At 36.6% G+C, this 21,450-nt stretch overlaps 1 protein-coding gene across 7 annotated transcripts in view; it reads left to right on the top strand.

The window, feature by feature from the left end:
- The window catches only part of EYA1 (EYA transcriptional coactivator and phosphatase 1), a 346,385-nt gene that overhangs the window by 270,933 nt on the left and 54,002 nt on the right, over positions 1–21,450 (top strand). For 5 of the 7 annotated variants that reach the window (XM_012000091.1, XM_012000093.1, XM_012000094.1 and 2 more), the window contains 2 exons: positions 705–844; positions 2,813–2,896. In XM_012000091.1, the coding sequence (XP_011855481.1) occupies positions 705–844; positions 2,813–2,896 (224 nt within the window). The remainder of the gene's footprint in view (positions 1–704; positions 845–2,812; positions 2,897–21,450) is intronic. The other 2 variants (XM_012000092.1, XM_012000095.1) reach the window with 1 other exon arrangement.

Here is a 21,450-nt window from a genome sequence, read left to right on the forward strand (position 1 = left end):
TTTCTATGTAATTATTTCAATGGCTTCTCTGAGTTACCCAGATGACTACTTTTAATATGCTGCCTAGTTTTGGATGTTTGGTTCAAAGAGACTAGGACCGAGGACGAGTCGGTGATGGACAGTGTGTGGAGTATGGGTATTGTCCATGTATCCGCCCTCCTTTTATCTTGTCACCCGCTGGTTCTCACATAAAATGAGGGAGAAAATGGAGAACGTAAAATTTTCAAAGAAAAATCTACCTGATGACTCAGTTTTCCCTGCCCCAGAGCTGGTTTTTCTTTTCACCTCTTTGCATGTACCAGAAGCCTTTTTGTAGCTGAGAGAGCCGCAGCTGAGGCAAATGTGTGAGCCTCTCGGTATGGCCAGGTGCTGTGATTGGAATGAATGAGAGAAGCGGGGAAAGGCGTGGGGAGCATTCTCTAATCACAGAGAACCACATGGAAGATGCAGGCAACCTTGTACAACCTGTTGCCTCTCACCTTCAATTAAATTTTAATTGCTCCTGGTCACACTTTCTTTCAAAACAAATCTTGTAATCAGATATCTTATAAATTATTTACCAGTGCAAGTGAAAGACGATGTAGGATTTCAGCAGAATGAAATGTGCTTTACTATTGAAACTCCCCTTATGAATTTAAACAAGATTAATCTTGGCACCATGGTGATAGAAATAAAAGATGAAAGTCCTTCCTATATTCCTACAGAGTACAACACAATCCACAGCCCTTCAACACCCATTAAAGATTCAGATTCTGATCGATTGCGTCGAGGTTCAGATGGGAAATCACGTGGACGGGGCCGAAGAAACAATAATCCTTCACCTCCCCCAGATTCTGATCTTGAGGTATGTCATTGCCAACACCCAAGTAAATAGCAAGGTGTCTTGATAGCTAACTGGTGGTTTTACATACCTGCTATGTAAACAGCAGTGGCTAAGGTATCAGATGCTTTTATTACTGCTTTCTTTTTTATGTTAACAATAGATAAAGTAGTATTTTCTCTCTTTATTAACTATAGGTTAAGCAATAATTTGTTTTTTCTTCCCTATGAACTCTATGGCAAAGCATCTGTTTTATTTCTCTCTAAAGAAATATAGTAAATTATGCAATTCTACTTGAACAAAATTCTGTTATGCTGCTCTGTCTCATTGCCTTTTTAATTAAGTGTCATACTAAAAATACTTAGTAAAATCCACTTGTTAAAAGGCACAAAAAAAATAGAGTGGATAAGACCTACTATTTGATAGCACAACAGGGTGACTATAGTCAATAATAACTTAATTGTACATTTTCAAATAACTAAAAAAGTATACCTGGATTGTTTGTAACACAAAGGACAAGTGCTTGAGGGGATGGAGACCCTATTCTCTGTGATGTGCTTATTTCACATTGCATGCCTGTGTCAAAACATCTCATGTACCCCGTAATTATAGATACCTACTAAGTATCCACAAAAATTAAAAATACAAACAATAATATAAAATAAAATCCACTTTTTTTTTTTTTTTTTTTTCGGAGTCTTGCTTTGTCACCCAGGCTGGGGTGCAGTGGCATGATCTCAGCTCACTGCAACCTCTGCCTCCCAGTTCAAGCTATTCTCCTGCCCCAGCCTCCCGAGTAGCTGGGACTACAGGCACGTGCCACCAAGCCCAGCTAATTTTTGTATTTTTAGTAGACAGGGGGTTTCATCATATTGGCCAGGATGGTCTCGATCTCCTGACCTCATGGTCTACCTGCCTCGGCCTCCCAAAGTACTGGGATTACAGGCATGAGCCACCACACTCAGCCATAAAATCCACTTTGAAATGAAAGACACACTTGTATATATTGAGAAAGGAAAACCTAGAATGTTCTAAACTGAAATAGTAGTCATCTAATGAGACATATTTTGGTGGAGTTCAAAAGCAGGAGGGATTAAGTAAGAACTTAAAGGGTGGTAGATTTCATAGCCTTCAATCCACTGCAACTAAGTTTCTGCTTTTGCCAGAGTGAAATCTGATGGTTGGAAAACATGATTATTTTGGCAAAAAAAAAAAATGAAAATTTTCCAGCAGAATCTATGTATATGAATATGTACTGGTATGAGTGGGAATGGGAAGAAGTAAAACAGGCTTGGGAGGCTTTTTGTGCTACCCCGAAGACCTTTTGGAAATTAATTCCTTCAGATCCCATTTTAAATACCTCAAGAGTATGTCTAAGAGCATGAGTAATGTGTCTGCTTATGTTTTTAAATACCTAAACCCCGAAGACTTAAAAAACCTGGCAAGAACAATGTATATCCCATCCCTTTGATAACAGCTCAATAGGTAACATAAGGTGAATCGATTATGTAAGGTTTTAGTCTTTGGGTGCAATTTTAATACTTGGCTTGCTAAGAGTAAAACATAAGATTCATTATTTTAGTACTTCTCAATGAACAGAGATCAGAGGTAATAAAAAGATAAATGATATTTGATCAGTTGCTCATCTCTATCTCAAGTTATAAACAGACTAGTTATAACTCATTTTTTTTCGTTTATTCAGAGCTGAGACTGAAATTCTATTACAGAATTAGAAAGGACATAGCTTATTATCTCTTTCTTATATTTATATTGACATTATAAATGTAATTATCCTCTTGTACCTCATCTGAAGTTATATCTGGAGAAAAATTAGGAGATACTCTTTGAAACAGTTGTGGTTTTTTTGGAAATAATAAATTCAGATTTTTCATTCATCTTCCATTTCAAGATGACTTTTTCATGTTACAGTTAACTGAATAACAGTTTTCTCAGCCAAGGCAAAGACACATTGATTTGGTTCTTCCTTTGTAGAGAGTGTTCATCTGGGACTTGGATGAGACAATCATTGTTTTCCACTCCTTGCTTACTGGGTCCTACGCCAACAGATATGGGAGGGTGAGTACCAAGAGGCATCAGTTTTTAATTTCTTTGGAGTAAATATACCTCTAATTTGTTTATTGTCCAAATGAATATAATTTAACTTTAAGTAACAAATTTAAAATATAAATGGAAAAAAGCTATATAGTCAAATATATATGTAAGGTAAAAAATATGTAAATGAGCCAAAGAAGAGATTATTTTTAGGTCTTTGGCAATAAGATATACTTTATACAATTAAAGTCGTGCTTATTCAGACCCCAGTGAATAAAAGTGATTAAATATTATCCTAGGATGAAGCATTAAAATACATAAGTGATGTAGAAAGATGTTTTCTGTTCTCTTTTTTACTTTTCCTGTCTTTTTATTCCCTAACATTTAGTGGAGCAAATATTTCACTTTCTGTTGTCCTCAGTGATTAGCAGCTTGGGTATTTTATCTTCAAAGCAACTGCTACAAATGTCTCTATATGTCCTTTGCTACTTGGGTTAAATTTATTTGAATGGTATGTAAGATGGATTCTCTGAAAGGCAGTAGGACCAATATGCCCGTATTAGAGTTGTACAGTACTTATATTGGTGTTATAGATAAAGAATAATATTATAGACCACTTTCTGTGAGTAGAACTTTGGTTTCCATGTTGTACATTTGGGTATCCCAAAAGTTTGGAATTTCTTTTCTGGCATATTGATGATTTCATAAGTCTTTCCCAGGCAAAAATGTTATTTAAAGTAGCTATAGGTAATTTCTCAAGTTATTCTGCTAATATTCCATTTCTCTTGTTTTAATCATTAAAGAAATAATAAGTCTTAGTTTTTTTAAGTTATTTGGAGCATTAGAGACTGAATTCTTATTATGTCTCAGTGACTCCAGCAGTTTATCACAATTAAGTGTTAGAATTAATACCATTAAAATGCACATACTGTTATTACAGATTTGACCACGTAGTTGTTCTTTCAACAAATACTTATTTTAACAAATACACACTGAGTATCTGCTATGGATATACAGTCTGGGGAATTTAGCTTCACAGCCTAGGTTTCCTTTTCATCATCTTAAAGGTACACCTAATCAAAAATAGGCTCGAGAAATAATAGCCCACCATCTTACTTTCTGTTCCGAGATAAGATATCGGTAAAACACAATATGTCCCATCTTATTGTTCGGCAAATTCTCTATGAGAAGACAACAAAAATGCAGATTATAAAATATAAGGCTATAGAATCAATCAGCCAAATGGTCTCTACTGCGTGATTAGCACATAGTAGGAATTCAAGAAACATTAGCTCTGCTTTTTCTTGTATTATTTCTTCTGTCAATACTATCACTGTTCCTATTTCTAGAAAAACTACTTAAAAACTAAAGATTAATATCTGAAATATCAACATGTAGTTAGTGGGCAGAACCTTGAAGATCTCCTTAACTGAGCCATTATAAAACCCCTACAACTGTCTGCTAAGGAGAACACTGGTGCGTGTAACTCACACAAGAGTGTTGAAAAGAGTAGGCACTTAGAAAATGAGTATTTGAAAACCACCTAGAAAGTCTCAAATCTTTAAAAGCTCTCACTAAGGGCCAAATTGACACAAAAGAGAGTTATCTAAGAGTGTTCTATTGGCCAATGAAAGAGGCCAGCTTAGAGTTAAGGAGTTAGGCATCCCATGACCTATTGACCTCTCAGTCTTCGGCCATAAATTATTGGCTTACACATGGAATTTACACTTAACCTAGAAATACCTGGCTTCATGTAATTTCTCATTCATGTCTAGACCAAACACTCTCTAAATAATGTATTATAAATACCATGAGTTTAATTTTTTAACGTGTCATGGAACTTTGAGGTTTCATCAAATAGTAGTTAATTTGTTTGTTTGTTTAGCTTAGTTTTCCCATTCTAGGTCATGTGATAAAAAGGTTTATCTCATATAATTTCCAAAAGCCAAATTTATATATTCTCCGAAGTACAGACTATTTGAGTTTCTTAAATATAAGCTTATTCTTCATTGATAAGTTTATGGGGCTGAGGAAGAACTTCAGAAAGCCAGGTTTCTGAGGAAGGTCTTCCTGCGTGTGACTTTGGGTCTGAATTCTGAATGACCTGAAGTTACTGTGCAGTCATCAGGAGAAAGGGTGTTCTAAGCAGAAGAAACAGGAAGTGCAGAGGCAAGAAAGGCTTTGCTGTTTGATGGACAGAGGTCGGTGGGACCACACTTAGTGGTGGAGATGGAGAGTCAATGAGATGTGGTCAGGGATGAAGGCAGGTTCCAAAGGGCCTCCCAGCCGCACAGGGTCAACAGGGCTAATGCCGTGGGAAGTCATCGGGGGACCACAACGGAGGAGATGAGAAGATCTGATTTACATTTTTAGATTGCTTTAGCTAAGTGTTAAGAATTAATGGTAAGAGAAAAGAAATGGGAGTCCAGATAGGAGGTGATAGCAGTGATCTGATGCACCAGCAGTAGAGAGGGAAAGAACTTATTGGACTCTGGATTACATTGCAGGTAGAGAACTGGATTTAAAAATGATTTGGATTGATTGGAGTGGTGGGTAGTAAACAAGACAGAGAAGTGAAAGATGATTCCCACATTTTTGTCCTGGGCAACTGAGAAAATAGTCATATATTTGTTGAAATAGTATATTTGTTGAAATAGTAAAGAATTCAATTTGGAGGGAAAAGGGAAAGTTCAGTGTTGGACAAGTTTGAGATGCTTATTATAGAGAACTGCTTGGACCAGGCAAGGAAACCACTGGAAGGTGAGCCCAGGGCACTTGGGGGACTAGTCAGTACAGGAAATGGCAGATTCACAGTCAACATTGCATAGATTAGGGTTAGAGGCTCACCAGAGTCTCTGAGCTTGATTTCTTCCTAAACATTTTTTGAGCACCTTCCTTGTACTGAACACTTGTGGTCAGCCTGTTGTCTCATTGCCTGGAGGTGTCTTTTCTTGGCTGGGTGACTTTTGAAGATGTATGGTTTAGGATGTTGAATTATAGCTGGAAGCATGCAAGGAAGTCTACTTAATGCTCTCCTCATTAGAAATCATTAGAGTTGAGAAGAATTGGCTCTCAAATCTGATCATCAAGCTTTGTAAAAATGTGGTTCAACAAGGATTCTTCCAAACAGTAATAATAACCAAACTGATCAGAATGTCTTGAATTCCTTTTGTTTCCCCCAGGGCACTGAGGAGAAAAGTCTTAAGGGAGTTCAGTGACAAGAATTCTTTTTAAGAACACAGATTTGGTGGTGTTCCTGGGCATTGTCAAGGGGAGCATGTGGCTGAGCCTTACTCTACACGTATATAAAGAATGAATGCCTGACAATGTGATCGCTGTTCTGTTTCTTAGGGAACCAGATACTTGAGAAGTAGCTTAGTCACAGTAGCTTAGGCAACTCAATGAGTAGGCCATTCAGTAAGAGGACACAGGATCTGGTTGATATAATGCAAAATTAGGGCATGTTACAGCAATGTGTACAAAAAAAAAGTTTGAGAATGTCCCACCTTCCGTGTAATCCTAGCTGTGGGAAGAAGGCATGTTGGGTGTTATAAGAAAGTCTTGTTTTATAACAAAGGTGATAGGGACAAAGAAAGGGTGCTGGATACAGCACAGCCATGGCTGAGGAAAACAAATAACATGTCAGGAAATTGAAGAGCCTGTGAGTGCTATGTAAATTAGGATGTTTTAAATAGTATCTGTCCTAGCTGTTTTTGTTTAATGCATTTTTTAAAGTTGCTTTAAAACTAATAACAAATTCCAGAATTTCATTGAAGAAAACTAGTCTTGGGTTATTTTTCATTGAATGGTCTCCTTATAAGAAACAATGTAATTCAATTATTGTTATCAAAGTATATACCCAAAACTTATATTTCAAATCAAAATTGTGCTGATGTCTCAGGCATGATCCCCCTCCTGTGGGAGGATTACCCAAGATATCTACACCCAAGGGCCTGATTGTTTCAACACTATCATTTTATTATTGTTTAACGCCTGTGTCTCATAGTGATTTGGGCTAGAATGGATCTTAAAAACATAGATGTTCACTTTTCATTTTCAACAAAAACCAAAACATAAACACTTAGATAGTGTACAGCTTAACATGTTTAATCATAGGCCTTATTAAGAACATTCTATATGCCCGGCATTCATTCAATTCAACATTAATGCTCCGAAGGTGCTGTTATCAAGCCTATTTTATAGATGAGAAAATTGAAACTTGGGAGAGGTTAGAGACCCAATGTAAAAATTACTCAGCAGCATGTCTAGCATAAAAAAATGTTCAATAAATACCGGTTATATTTGGATGTCGGTGAAACTGCACTGTCAAAAAAAAAAAAAAGAAACTTCCTGTGTAGTGGCCAGTGAGTAAAATGGTGGCAGTGTCCTCAAATTTATGAATTACAAGTATACGCTATGCCTAACAGTATGATAGAAAGAGGATCAGATTTGAATTCAAGTAGATCTAGACTCAAATCCGAGCTCTGACTTTTTACCTCTTTCACCTTAGGCAAATTATTGATTCTTACTGAGCCTCAATTTTCTTATCCATAAAGCCAGCTACTTGACTTGTGGAATTGTTTTAAAAATTAAATTGTATCATGAATTTGGCCCGGCATGGTGGTTTATGTGTGTAATCCCAGCACTTTGGGAGGCTGAGGTGGGTAGATCACTTGAGCTCAGGAGTTCAAGACAAGCCTGGGCAACATGGCGAGAGTCCATCTCTACAAAAAAATTACAAAAATTAGCTAGGTGTGGTGGCATGTGCCTGTAGTCCCAGCTACTTAGGAGGGCTGAGGTAGGAGGATCGCTTTAGCCTGGGAGGTCAAGGCTGCAGTGAACTGCGATTGCACTACCGCATTCCAGCCTGGGTGACAGAGTAAGATCCTGTCTCAAAAAAAAAAAAAATTAAATTGCTCATAAATGTAAAAGTCCACGCACAGAGTTGTATTAATGGCAACAACCGATAGTTAGAAAAGCATGTGTCACCTAACGAACTTGTAGTTGTTCTCTTGAGTATTTGTTTTATAACTTACTAGGTTTCTAAGAGGATCTCACTTGTCATAGTGAGTTTAGATAAACAGCGTCCCTTGTGGGTGTGTTTCTGTGATCATTCAGTACCTTGAGGAAAGAAAAACTGAAAGCAGTTTATATTGCCCATTTCATCAGAACAGTCCAGTTCGCCGGTAGAGATTGTTGTTCCTACTCTGCTTTAGCGGACAACACTGAACTCCAAGCTCTTTTGGTGGAGGATATTCTTCCATGGTGGTTGATGCAGAAGCTAAACTCTTAGCATGGCACCAAAGCAGCCAGCCACCAGTGTCCTCACTGAGTTGCCAAAGATCTGGTTACTTAACCAGGATAATCTCCCTTTTGGAACCTCCAGACCAAGGGTTGGCAAACATTTTTTGTAAAGCAACAGAGAGTAAATATTTTAGGCTTCGTGGGCCATATGCTTGCCATAACTACACAGTTCTGCCTTAGTAGTGCAAAAGCAACCATAGGCAGTATCTAAATGAATAAATGTGGCTACGTTCCAATGAAACTTGATTTAATGCTCCCAAATTTGAATTTTATATACCGTTCGTGTCTTATGAAATATTTTTCTTTTGGTTTTAAAAACTCTAGACTGAGAATTGACAGACGATACCCCATAGGTCAAATCTGGTTTATAGTCTGCTTCTGTCAGGCCTTTAAGAATGTTGTTTAAGTTTTTAAAGTGTAATTAAAAACAATAAAAACACAAGGAAGAATGTGTGTCAGAGATGATATGGCCTGCAAAGCTGGAAATACTCCCTGTCCCTTTACAGAGAAAGGCTGTCTGCCTGCCCCTGCTCTGTGTGATGCTCTGAGCTTTGCTTTTGTTCATTTTCCTCCTGCCTTCCAGGACAATTCAATGACAGCAACACTGTGAGTAAACTGTGAACTCAATGCAGGCAGTGCATATATGCACCTGGGGCCCCAAGGAAACACAGACCCTCACGTGAATTCATTAGGGTAGGTGAAATAGCTGTTACAAACAGGTCTAAAATATAATGGCACAAACACAATAGAAATCTGTCTCTTGTTTAAGAGTGGGGATATTCCAGGGTGCTTGGTTTGGGCATGATTTGGTGGTACAAATAATAGTAGTGCCATTTTCATCATGCGGCTTTTGAAGCTTCTGGGATCATTAGCATTCATTCCCCGGTGGAGGGAGGGGGGAAAGGCAGGGGCAGTGTGAATGGGTCTTTGTAAGCTAAGCTGAGACAGGCACACACCTCTGCCTGTGCCATTGACCTCAGTCACATGACCCAGTGCAGGGGAGGCTGGGCGATGCAGCCTTCTGTGTGCCCAGAAAGAAACAGAGAATGAGTTTTGGTGAGCAGGTAGCACTCACAGCCCAGTTCTCAACTATTTGACCAATGAGTGAAACCCAAAGCATGCTTTCAACCCACCTTGCAGCTCTAGCCACACTGACAGAGCCAAGCCCCAGGCTATGTGAGTGGTGGCTCTGGAGTGATGATGGCCAATCTAATCCCAAAGGACAGTGCCCTGATTTTATTTCCTTCCTTGCATATCAATGCCAAGTTAGATAAAAAGGATGAAATAATGTATGTGTCCATATATAAAACCTCTGGATTCTGTAGGGTGACATAGAATCTAAACTCTCAAAACAAACAGAGGCACATTTTTTCGAATGCCAGCTAAACAGGCATCTTCATCTCTCTTATTTGGCCATATCTTGAAGGTTTCTCTTTTTTCCTTTAACAACCAGCCCCTTCTGCCTCGCTACCAGTAATATACAGCTGAAATGTACATTCTTGCTGTTTAATTGAACACAGCCTTATTGTTCTTGTTCATGAATATAAAAGGGAATGCAGTGAATGAACAGGAATCATCACAGCTCCTTAACCACTGCACTGGCCTGCCAAACTCCAACTTTGGACCTCCCTTGCTCTGTGACCTGGGAAAAAGCACCCTATAAAATGGGAGCAATTACAGGGCAGTTAGGGGAACAACGTGAACCACCTAGAAAAATGCTCATAAGTACTTCATGAACAAGAGCTATCATTTATTGCTTACTTTGGAGGTTTAGAGGAGGAAGCAGGAAATCGTGCACACTTTGTTGTTCCAGGTAGCAAAGAGGGAGTGGGAAACAGAGAATTCCAAGTGGCAGAAATCATAAGCAAAAAGGGTAAATAGTGATAAAGTATACTTAGGGGATTAGACTTGGAGAAGAAGAGTAGCAGAAAATGTGTTGAATTAGTAATAAAAAGACTGCATCTTTATTCAACTTTTGTGGTTTACCCTGCTCTCTCACACTTATTATCCAATGAGCTCCTTTTTGCCAATAAGAAAAGTGTAGCTCAGAAAAATTATTTGTCCTAAAGGTATACGCATCAACTGGCAACACCAGTCTTGTAATTGGTCCAGGCTTCAAGAGAACATTGAGTGCCAGGATTTCGTTCTGTGGGCGTGGGAATGCCATGAATTAGGGACGTGGTGGAAGGATATGATGGCAATGGAGGGACATGCTGGAAGTGTGCATTTGGAAGACCAATTTAATAGCAAGGAAAATTATTGTGCAGTCCTCTGGTATAAAATAATAAAGGCCCAAAAAGTGGCCAGAACACTCTGTAGAAAGGAGGGAGGTAGGAGAGTGGTTACAGATGAAATCCTGATAGGTTTTTCAACTGATTTAGCTGTTTAGCCTTTCCCTTGGCACCACATGGGTCCCTTGGTATTGAAGCCAATTTGGCCGGGTCCATCCTGACTTTATTCTTCTTCCTCCCTCTTTGTACCACTTCTTGGCAGTTGGCACATGTTTGAGATTCATTGGGTTTTCTCCACAGTCAAAATTAATCTTTGGAATGGTGAAGTTCTTTCTCTTATTCTATACTTGAGTATCATTTTCATGGTGTTGAAAGGGAGTCTCTCAAGTAAGGAGAAAATTAACACAATCAAGTGTCACGTATCTAATCAGTAAAAATGACCTGATTAGCCCCACCACAAGTTTGAGGATTTTGGGGTTTTTTTTCCAGATCATTCAGGCAGTAGTTTAACCATGATTTATATTTTATGTGTACACCATCTCTCTTGGTAATCCATATTATTTCTTAATTGGCAAGAGAATCACATCCAACTCCCAAAATCTGATATTTCATATCTAAGCAGCCCAGTAATAGGGCCTTAAACCTTGAGAAAAGTTAGTATTTTATTGATGGTATTGTTCCCTTTAGGCAGGAGAAAACACAATAATGGAACCTTTGGGTCTCATAAGTTGTATAGATCATTTGGATAACACTTTTGGTTATGTGTTTATGTGTTGTTGTTGCTTTATTTTTTAAAAAAACAATGTTTCAGCATAGTTTTTCCTTTCAAGATAGGAGGCTAATTTGCAAAGCTTAACCTTAATCCTTTCCCGGTGAGCAGCCAGCATGGGGTCTTAAAACTAAACCACTCATGTATTCAGAGTGCCCAGTCCTGTTTTTCAGCTTATTTTCCCCCAAAAACAAAAGATCTTGGGTGGGGAGAATTTTTAAATGACATTCAGGTCCTGTTTGTGGCTGTAATATTAGCATTCTAAGTAAGGAATTGTTTAAGGTGCCCTGAATGGGTATTTTTCTTTCATTTGATTTACACTGCCCAAAGAGTTGTCCTTGATTTGAGCATACTTAACAAGATTTTCACATGGACCAACAAATCTCATAAACCTGCTCGCATTGTTAGCAACACACCTCACTGGGCCGCCACAACTCCCAGTAATTGCTTGCCAGGGAGGCTTAGCTGCCCATGTAGGATTAGTACAGAGAGACATTAGGAACCTTATTTTCTTTTATTCCAGAAATTCAAAATGTAGGTAGCATATCCTGAGGAACTAGTCATGCTTTCTGAAATAGTTGCACTGTCTTCTGGGAGCTCCCAGCTCAAGATTAATTATTTAAATAGCACTTTTTTAAAAGATAATATATTCTTTGTGATTCAAAGTAGAATAGCAATTGCTAGGAGTTTGTGTGGAGTATGATCTCATGGATATAAGTGAGTACATATTCAGAGGGGAGAGATACAAAAGACATACATCATGTATTTAATGTACTTATAAATTGAAAATAATAGGACAATAATTAAAAGGCAAAATAATTCCCTTTCCTTTTTATTTTTAGTAAGAACACCATAAGTACTTTGTAGAGACCAAGTCAGAACGCTGAAGCTACTTAAAATTGGAACAATGACTCAGCCATTAAAATAGTTCTTAAATGTTGACTTAAAGCATTTAAATTAGACAATTTATATTATGTGCTTGCTTGCTTTGTTTTACTGTTAAATTTTTGCTTTTCAATTTAGAAAAATAGCATGGCCCAAGAAAATAGAGCTAAATGTGCAAGGGTGCATAAATAAAAACTAGAGCTACATTAAATATAGGAGCAATTTTTCTTTTGGTGCTTTACTGGTATATCTAGCAATAAAGAGAATCTGCTTCCTCATTAATATTTGATGCTATTTTTAGTGGTTCTTATAATAAAACTAAAGTGACTTGTTAGACAACATAAGATCTAATGTAATATTTGTCACTTGTGGCATTATTAAATGAACAACGAAAATCTTGGGAAGTATCTTTTAAACATAGTTATGTAAAAGGGAGAGATACTGTCACGGTTAGAAAGTGGTTACCTTTAATGTTCCTAGAGAAAGGAGAAGAGATATTTTGTTTTTATACTCAGAAATATATTCTGGATCCATCCTAAAAGCCCCAAAAGAGATAAACAACAGGTTTTCCTTCAACTTTGTGTTTTGAGTCTCAAAAGACCGTGAACTCTGTGAACTGAAAGTAAATAATAATGGGTCAAGAGGATCATTCTGTGAGGGGTTGGTGTTTGCCACTAAAAATAGACTACATTGTCATTTGAAGCCAGGAAGTGAGAAGTGTTCATTTTTCTTGCCTCTTTCCGATCGTTTTAGTTCAATGAATAACTCTATACCTTTCTCCAGCAGGCTGAATTTTGGGACTTTCATGAGTCTTACGTGTTTCTTTCATGCATTTTGCCAGAATACTGTGCTTAAATGGTGCAGGGCCAGTAGAGAGCTCCAGAAATGAGAACTCACTGAATTGGTAAATGACAGCAAGAGAAGTTAGGACAGATACCAGTGTGTCCACAGGTGACTCTTGGTGCTCTTTGGCATCTGTGTAATAATGTGACATGAACTGTAGTGGGCGGACATCTCTAGTCTGCTGTGCAGGAGAAGGAAGCTTGATTGTAGAAAGTCCTCAGTGGTACCAAAAGAACGTGATAAGACTCTGGCTTGGTTGGCCATAGACAGAGTTCAGGGGTTTTTTTTGTTTGTTTGTTTGTTTGTTTTTTTGTTATAGGGAGAAAGCTGCTGAATTTATAGGAAAAATAATGTGTGCTTATACAATACTATCAGTAAAATAGTGCCTGACTCCTTTACATTTTTCTTTAAAATGCACTATAAACTCCACATTCCAGTCCTTTTCTCAAACACTCTGAATGTGGTCACTAAGAAACTTTGTGACACAATTGGCTTCAGCTATCCAGTTGGTCAAATTAGATTTTACCTCTTCTGCCTTCCTCAATGTTTGTAAACTGCCTCACGAACATGACTACATCATAAAACATTTAACTTTCTGAAGAGGTCAAAAGAATTGAGGATAAATACATATCCCCTTCAAAACAGTTTTCACAGTGCTTATTTCCAAGATAGTTAAGATCAAATACCATGTACAAACACTAGAATTAGCAGTGCAAATGTGACTATAATAGTTCTCCACATAAATGGGCAACAAAATAAAATGAGCAGCATAAATTTTAACCTGGTCACTAGAATAAAGCAAAATGGTATGTGAGAATGTACTCCCTGTCCCTCCTTACTGGTGACCTAGAAAAATTCCTGATAGTTTCTGTAGTGGGTAAGATCCACTGCTAATACCATGTGGTCTCCATGTTAGGACTACCCAAAGTGTAAGACTCCATCAAAAGAATTTGTGAGAAGTATCAGGTGGTACTCAGAACCTTAGCCTTCTAGCAGAGATGAGTTTCGCTGTGGGTAAATGATCATTAAAAACATCCATGAAGTAATTCAGAAAATTGTACCACCAAATGGCACCCTTCTCAAGTTGCACACACAAAACCTCCAGGGTTACATGGACTCCAGTACCCAGAACACATGCCTGACTGCACACCCCTCTCCTGCCTAAGACACCATTTGTTTCCTGGCCTGACATTAATGAGTCATTCAGAAAGTCATTCTTTTATGATTTATAGAATACATACACAGTAATGTAGTAGGTGCCTGGCCAAAATTTCTGCCTTCAGGGAGCTTATAAATTAATAGAGGACGCTGTTGGTAGGGGATGAATGAATCTTCAACAATAGTCTGTCATTAGGGTAAAACTATTCTAAACTAATGCCACTCTAAATCCACTAAGGATAAAACTGCAGAATCTCTAAAGAAATAACAGTGCTAAGAAAGCAACAAGTCTCTCTGTATTATTCATGACAGCCATTCCCTAGTAGCTACATCATTTAACTAGTAAGAAATAGCCAGTAATAGGATGTCAGATGGTAACACTAGCATTGTGAATCAGAAAAAAAAAAAAAAAAAAAAAGAAAGCAGGATCCACAGGAGCCATACAACCAAAAAATAAATGCCAGGGGCCTTAAATGAAATGTTTCTAGGGTTACTGCTCTTCTTAAATTACACTGGGATTTCTCCTTTGCAGCTGATCAACATTGCAATTCGACACCGCTATTTCTAAATGTATGAGATGATCTTGTGGTTTCAAAAATGGAGGAGTTCCTCTGGGTTCCTAGAAAAGAACATCCCATATGGTAAAAATGAATAGAGTGAATAGAGGCCAAGCATCATCTGACATACATTCTTGTGTGTATTCCAAATACTCACTTATATCTGGGTACAGATTACCCAAGTAGGCACTCGCACCTTCTTTTCAATAAAAGGTGATATGCTGAGGAACTTTGGCAGGCTTTTGCATTATGGCCTTTAAAATGTTTTTGGCATTTTAAAAGTATGGCTTGCATGTGTTTTAAATTTTCAAGATAAATATTTTTAATCTATAGTTTCACTACCAAAAACAGCCAATCTTGTATTAGTGAATATTTTTATATATTTTTTTAACTTTTCATTATAGAAATTTGCAAACATAAAAAAGTAGATAGAATAGTACATATAACGAAACCCAAGGTAACCTCTCCAGCTTTAACAAATATTAAGTCCTAGCCAATCTTGTTTTATCTGTATCTTTATCATATCCCTCTGTTTCCTGGTTCTTTCCAAGAACGATTTTTCAAAACAAATCCCAGATATCACATTATTTAATTTGTATAGAGTTGAGTATGTGTTTAGGAAATCACTAAAAGAATTGTTTAGAATAGAAATAATAAATGGTATTCAGCACCTTAGCCTTGTAGTGAAATTAAAAATAATTTTGTAATATCATTAAATGTTTAACCAACAGTTATATTTTAAATTATTGTTTATTTTATTTTTATTTTATTTTTTTGAGATGGAGTTTAGCTCCTGTTGCCCAGGCTGGAGTGCAATGGTGTGATCTCAGCTCATTGCAACCTCCATCTCCCAGATTCAGGTGATTCTCCTGCCTCAGCCTCCCAAGTAGCTGGGATTAGAGGCATGCGCCACCACGCCCAGCTAATTTTGTACTTTTAGTAGAGATGGAGTTTCACCACGCTGGTCAGGCTGGTCTCGAACTCCTGACCTCAGGTGATCCACCCACCTTGGTCTCCCAAAGTATTGGAATTATAGGCGTGAGCCACCGTGCCTGGCCAATTTTTATTTTTAATTGTGATATACACATAAAAAACTTTACCTTCTTAACCATTTTAAGTATACAGTTCAGTAGTTTTAAGTACATTCACATTGTTGTGAAACCAATCTCCAAAAGTTTTTTGTCTCTCAAAATTGAAAGTCTAAACCCATTAAACAACTCCCCATTCTCTCCTCCCCCCAATTCCTGGCAACATCTATTCTTCTTTCTGTCTCTGTGTATTGGAGGTACCCTCATATAAGTGGAATCATATAGTACTTTACTTTTTGTGACTGGCTGATTTCACTCAGCACAAGGTCCTCAAGGTTCATCCATGTTATAACAAGTAAGAATTTCCTCCCTTTTTAAGATTAAATAATATTCCATTGTATGTATATGCCACATTTTATTTATCTATATATCTATCAATGGACATTTCAGTTGCTTCCACCTATGCCTGTTTTAAATAATGCTGCTATGAATATGAGTATGCAAAATGTCTTCCCTGCTTTTAATATTTTTGGGGTATATAACCAGAAGGGGAATTGCAGGATCATATAGTAATTACATACTTAATTTTTTGAGAAACTGCTGTACTGTTTATCTTAGCACTATAGCATTTTATGTTCCCACCAGCTGTGCACAGGGATTCCAATTTCTCCACATCCTCATCAACATCTATTATTTTCTGGTTTTTGTTTTCTGATAGTAGCCATTCTAATGGCTGTGAGATAATAACTCAGAGTGGTTTGGGTTCACATATCCGACATGAATAATGATGATGAACATATTTCATGTGCTTTTTGACCATTTGTATAACTTCTTTAGAGATGATCCTTTTCCCGTTTTTTAAATCAGGATTTTTTTTTATTATCGAGTCATAGGAAGTCTTTACATATTCTGGATATTGACCCCTTATTAAATATATGAATTTCTATTATTTTCTCCCATTCTGTAGGCTGCTTTTTCACTGTTGTTTCCTTTGATTATATAAATTTTTCATTTTGATGTTTTGAATTTATTTTTTTGGTTATTGCCTTTGCTTTTGGTGTCAATCCAACTGAGAAATCCAATGTCATGAAGCTTTTCCCATAAAATTTTATATTTTAGGTCTTTCATTTAGGTTTTTGATCTATTTTGAGTTAATTTTTGCATATGGTGTAAGGTAAGGATTTACCTTGAATTTTTGCATGTGGATATCCAGTTTCCCCAGCATCGTTTGTTGAAAAGACTATCATTTCCTCATTGAATGGTCTTGGCACCCTTATTGAAAATCATCTGATCATACATATGAGGGTTTATTTCTGGTCTCTCTATATTCCGTTGGTCTGTACATCTGTATTTTTGCCAGAACCACATTGTTTTGATTACTGTGTCTTTGTAATAAGTTTTGAAATTGGCAAGTGTAACACTTCCAAGTTTGTTATTTCTAAAAATTGTTTTGGATCTTCAAGGTCCCTTGAGATTTCATATGAATTTCAAAATGGAATTTTCTGTTTCTGCAAAAAAAATACTATTGGGGATTTGATAGGGATTGCATTAGATCTGTAAATCACTTTGGATAGTATTGACATCTTAACACTACATCTTTCATCCATGAACATGGGATGTCTTTCCATTTATTTGTATCTTCTTTAATGTTTTTAGCAATAATTTTAAAAAATTTTTCAGTGTACAAGTGTTTTCCCTCCTTAGTTTATTCCTAAGTATTTGATTCCTTTCATTTCTGCTATTGTAAATGGAATCATTTTCTTAATTTCTTTCCTGGCTTAGTCGTTGCTGGTGTATAGAAACACAACTGATTTTTGTGTGTTGTTTTTTATCCTGCAACTATGCTGAATGTATTCATTAATTCTAATGGACTGTGTATGTGTGTGTGTGGTTGGTCTTTGGGGCTTTCTACATACAAAATTATGTCATTGTAAACAGATATCATTTTACTTCTTCTTTTACAACTTTGACGCCTTTTATTTGTTATTCTTGCCTAATACTTCTGGCTAGAACTTCTATGTTTTGTTACATAGAAGTGGCAAAAAGCAGACTTGTCGTCTTGTTCCTGATCTTAGAGGAAAGACTTTCAGACATTTACCATTGAGTATGATGTTGATTGTGGGCTTTTCATGTACGAGCTTTATTTTATTGGGTAGTTTCCTTTTCTTTCTAGTTCATAAAGTGTTTTTCTCCAGTAGTTTTGTTTATTTATTTTACAGTTTATTATATGTCTCCTAAGTGTCTTTAATCTATAGATTCTCACTCAATCCCTTTTTTTAAACCTTGTGTATTTCTGTTGAAGTAACCAGATTGTCTGTCCTATAGAGTTCCTGGGAGTCTGGGTTTTCTTAATAGCAGCCCTATTGTATTATTTAACATGTTTCTTTGTCCTCTGTATTTCCTACAATCTGATAGCTTGATCTAGGAGCTTGCTTAGTTAGATTCAGTTTCCTTTTTTTTTTTTTTTTCGGTAAAGACTTTATAGATGAGGTATATCCTTCTTGAGCGTCTAGTTGTTGTTTTTAAAACTTCAGTATTCCAGTTGGAGAAGCTCCTTCAGCAGGCCATTACAGAATATTTTTACTTATGCTGTACATTCTTTCATCTTAGCTCTAAGGAGGTTGACTAAGAAGAAGAAAATTCAAGAGTTTGGAAGTTTTATAAACCATAGATCCTTAATTGAGCTGAATCAAATATATGTAGACTTGCTGACAGAAAAAAAAGACTGACAGTTCCTGTTGCAGATAATTAGCTCAGGGCTATTTTTGCTGAGGCGAAGTTTTGAGATGAAACTAAACCACTTGCTGAATTTTGATATTTTTTCAAGTATCTCCTCTTCTTGAATAGCTCTAAAATACTATTGCATATTTTTGATTAAGGCTTCTTGGTTACCTTTAGTGGACAATAGGTGTCCTGAGTGACTCATGCTGAGTCACATGGCAGGTACCACATTCCTTTGTTATCTTTTCAATAGTGTGGTGAAGTTCAATCTACCAGCCTAGTTTCAAGTCAGAGAACTAACTGATAAGATCAGTGAACTAACATGATTAGTCTATAGGTATGCTTGGTGGCTAACTTTAAAGGCAGATTCCAGCTATCCTACTTGAGGCTTAAGTCTCGCCTTAGACATTTGCTCTACAGGTAGTTTCTTTGTCTCAGTGTAAGAATAAATATTTATTAGAGATTTATATACATTCTAACATGCTAATTTTGACTGGGATGTAATCAACTATTTAAAGAAATAATGCTATACTCACATCAGACAGCCAGGGAATAGACTACCTTTGTCCTATAATCAGTTTATGATACAACCAAAGTGTCTGTTTGTGGGAGAAGGATCCTTTTTATTTTTTAAATAATCCCCCCAAATTTTAAACTCTTTATCTTCTTCCTGGAGTGGGCACAGTCCAAATCACATGCACTTTACCCTGAGCAAACAGAATACCAGATGCTTGATACAGATACTCCAGAACTGATACTGGAAGACTCTACTTCTCTTTATTATTATGGTAGCTAATATTTTATGTTAATTTGATATTCTTAAAGTGCTTTCACAAATTTATCCTTCGACTCGATCACAGACAAAAACTTTCTAAAATATTATGTGATTCCTGAAATGCTAGAGTATTGGATCATTTTATGATCACTGAAAAATTTCAGGGACTTTACATTGAAGGCATATTAAATTTGCACTCTACGTCAAGAATTCCTGTTTATAACCATGTATTACTGGCATACATTTGTTGATAAACTTGGTCAGGGTCAAGATGTTGCCAAGACCTATTCCCCCCAGTCATTTGTTAATTGATTGGATTTGAACTAAGCTTAAGTACCTGTTCACAAATTGTCACCATTTAATGATTAAATGGTATAAGCAGAAAGGTATATGTGACTAACTTAAAGCAATCACATGACATGGCTATGCAAGTAACTGATTTTTTTGAAGAACATTTCTAGGTGTCAGTTGAACCAGTGCATTGCTCAGATCCCATCTGAATGATTCTACTTTCCCCTTAGTTCCTAGACCTTCAGAGTATAGTACACCTTACCAGAGTTGGGTCATCTTTCCCAATGATAAGAACCAGCTCTGTACTATGAAGCTTGGTTGACATCTTTTGAAAGAACCAGTGGCAGCCCCTTCTGGGAGTGGTCATGTTGTATTGTCTAGTTTAACTTCCACCCAAATTAGCTTTACTGATGACTGAGCTCTTAAAAATATGGTCACCTCAGAAATAATTGGTATGAGGAATCGTATGAACATTCTATTGAAAGTGCCTTGAGTAGTAAGTATGGTGAAAGTCTAGTTTGAATGTATGATTCCTTTAAGGTAGTGCTGCAGAGATTGAGTATATTAGTCCGTTTTGCATCGTTGTAAAGGAATACCTTTACTTTTTAGTAGGCACAATACATATAGCACTTCAGAAATTTGAATTTACTGATTCTCACATACACAGATGAAGGCATTGTTGGAAGCAAATGACTTAGCCTTGCAGAAGCAACAATGCCTTCATCTGGTGTGTGTGAGAATCTTGGTAAATTCAAAACTCTGAAGTACTATATGTATTGTGCCTACTAAAAAGTGCATTTTTAATGATACTTGAAGTTTATCACATGCCCTAGCTCATCGATGAAACAAAGCAGGGCCCCAAGAAGAAATATCCTAGTCCTCTGATGATCTAGTACCCATATGCATTTCTATACCCCTTTCTTTTATTTACTCCAAACCCAATTACAGATTTTCAGCATTTGAATTCAAAGTTGACAGAGATTAATCTCTGTAGAGACTGTGTATTTAATGGCATTTCAGTATTTCTGTGCACTGCTTTTGTCCAGAATTTTTCCTTTTTAACATTTTAATCAAGATCGAGTGTGATAGCTGTGATGAGGATTAAAAAAAATCAATAAACAGTTCAAGGAACAACAGTGGACCAGGGTTGATGCTGGTGATTTGGGTATATGATGAAAATTTTAGTCTCCATGAGCAGTTCTGTGTTGTAGAAAAAAAGAGAAAGAGACCTTGAGGCAATAGAATAATTAAAGACTACTTGACAGAGGATGAAGGCAAAACAATTGTTTTATTCCTGGTTCTACAGACACTCAGCCAATTACATCATAATTTACTTTTTCTACATAATGTTACTTTGAATTAGTAGGCATAATTTGCCTTTGATGTACTGAAAACAGCCATGGGTAGCCTAGGATGACAACAAATTCCTTCACTTCACTTTAGTGACTTTAAGTAGACATTTGCAACTTAATATCATATCCAAATAATTTAGGAACAGGGTTAGATTTCATTCCTGTGTGTGGGCGTGAAGTTAGATGTTGTGTATTGAGTTTCATTTGGGTGAAGAACAACTTAAGGTTTCCACTAGAAGAATTTCCTGTACATAAGAACTATAGTAAATGTACAATTTCTTCATTAAACAAGAAAATTGATCAAACAGTTAAGTGTATTTTTTTCCTTTTGAGCCTCTTCACTGTACTATTCAATTTTTACCAGAGAAATAAATTTCAGGGCACATAAGAACGTATTTTACAAAATGATATAATACATACCACTACTGAGTTTACAAAATAAATGTTATGCTGACCTTATGCTAATATTATCCACTTTGTTAAATAGAAAAGTAAGGCTACCTATGCAGCTATTCTAAGAATGGGCTCTTCCTTAATCAGGTAAATAGCATTTACTAGTGAACATGTTTAATGTTTAATACTGTATTATGTAGATGGAATGAGATTTTCAGATTCAAGTGCCCTTTTTTTTTTCCCTAGGCTAGATAATTAGGATTTTTTTTTT

This window comes from Mandrillus leucophaeus, unplaced genomic scaffold, assembly GCF_000951045.1.
Source record: "Mandrillus leucophaeus isolate KB7577 unplaced genomic scaffold, Mleu.le_1.0 Scaffold616, whole genome shotgun sequence".
Lineage (NCBI taxonomy): Eukaryota > Metazoa > Chordata > Mammalia > Primates > Cercopithecidae > Mandrillus > Mandrillus leucophaeus.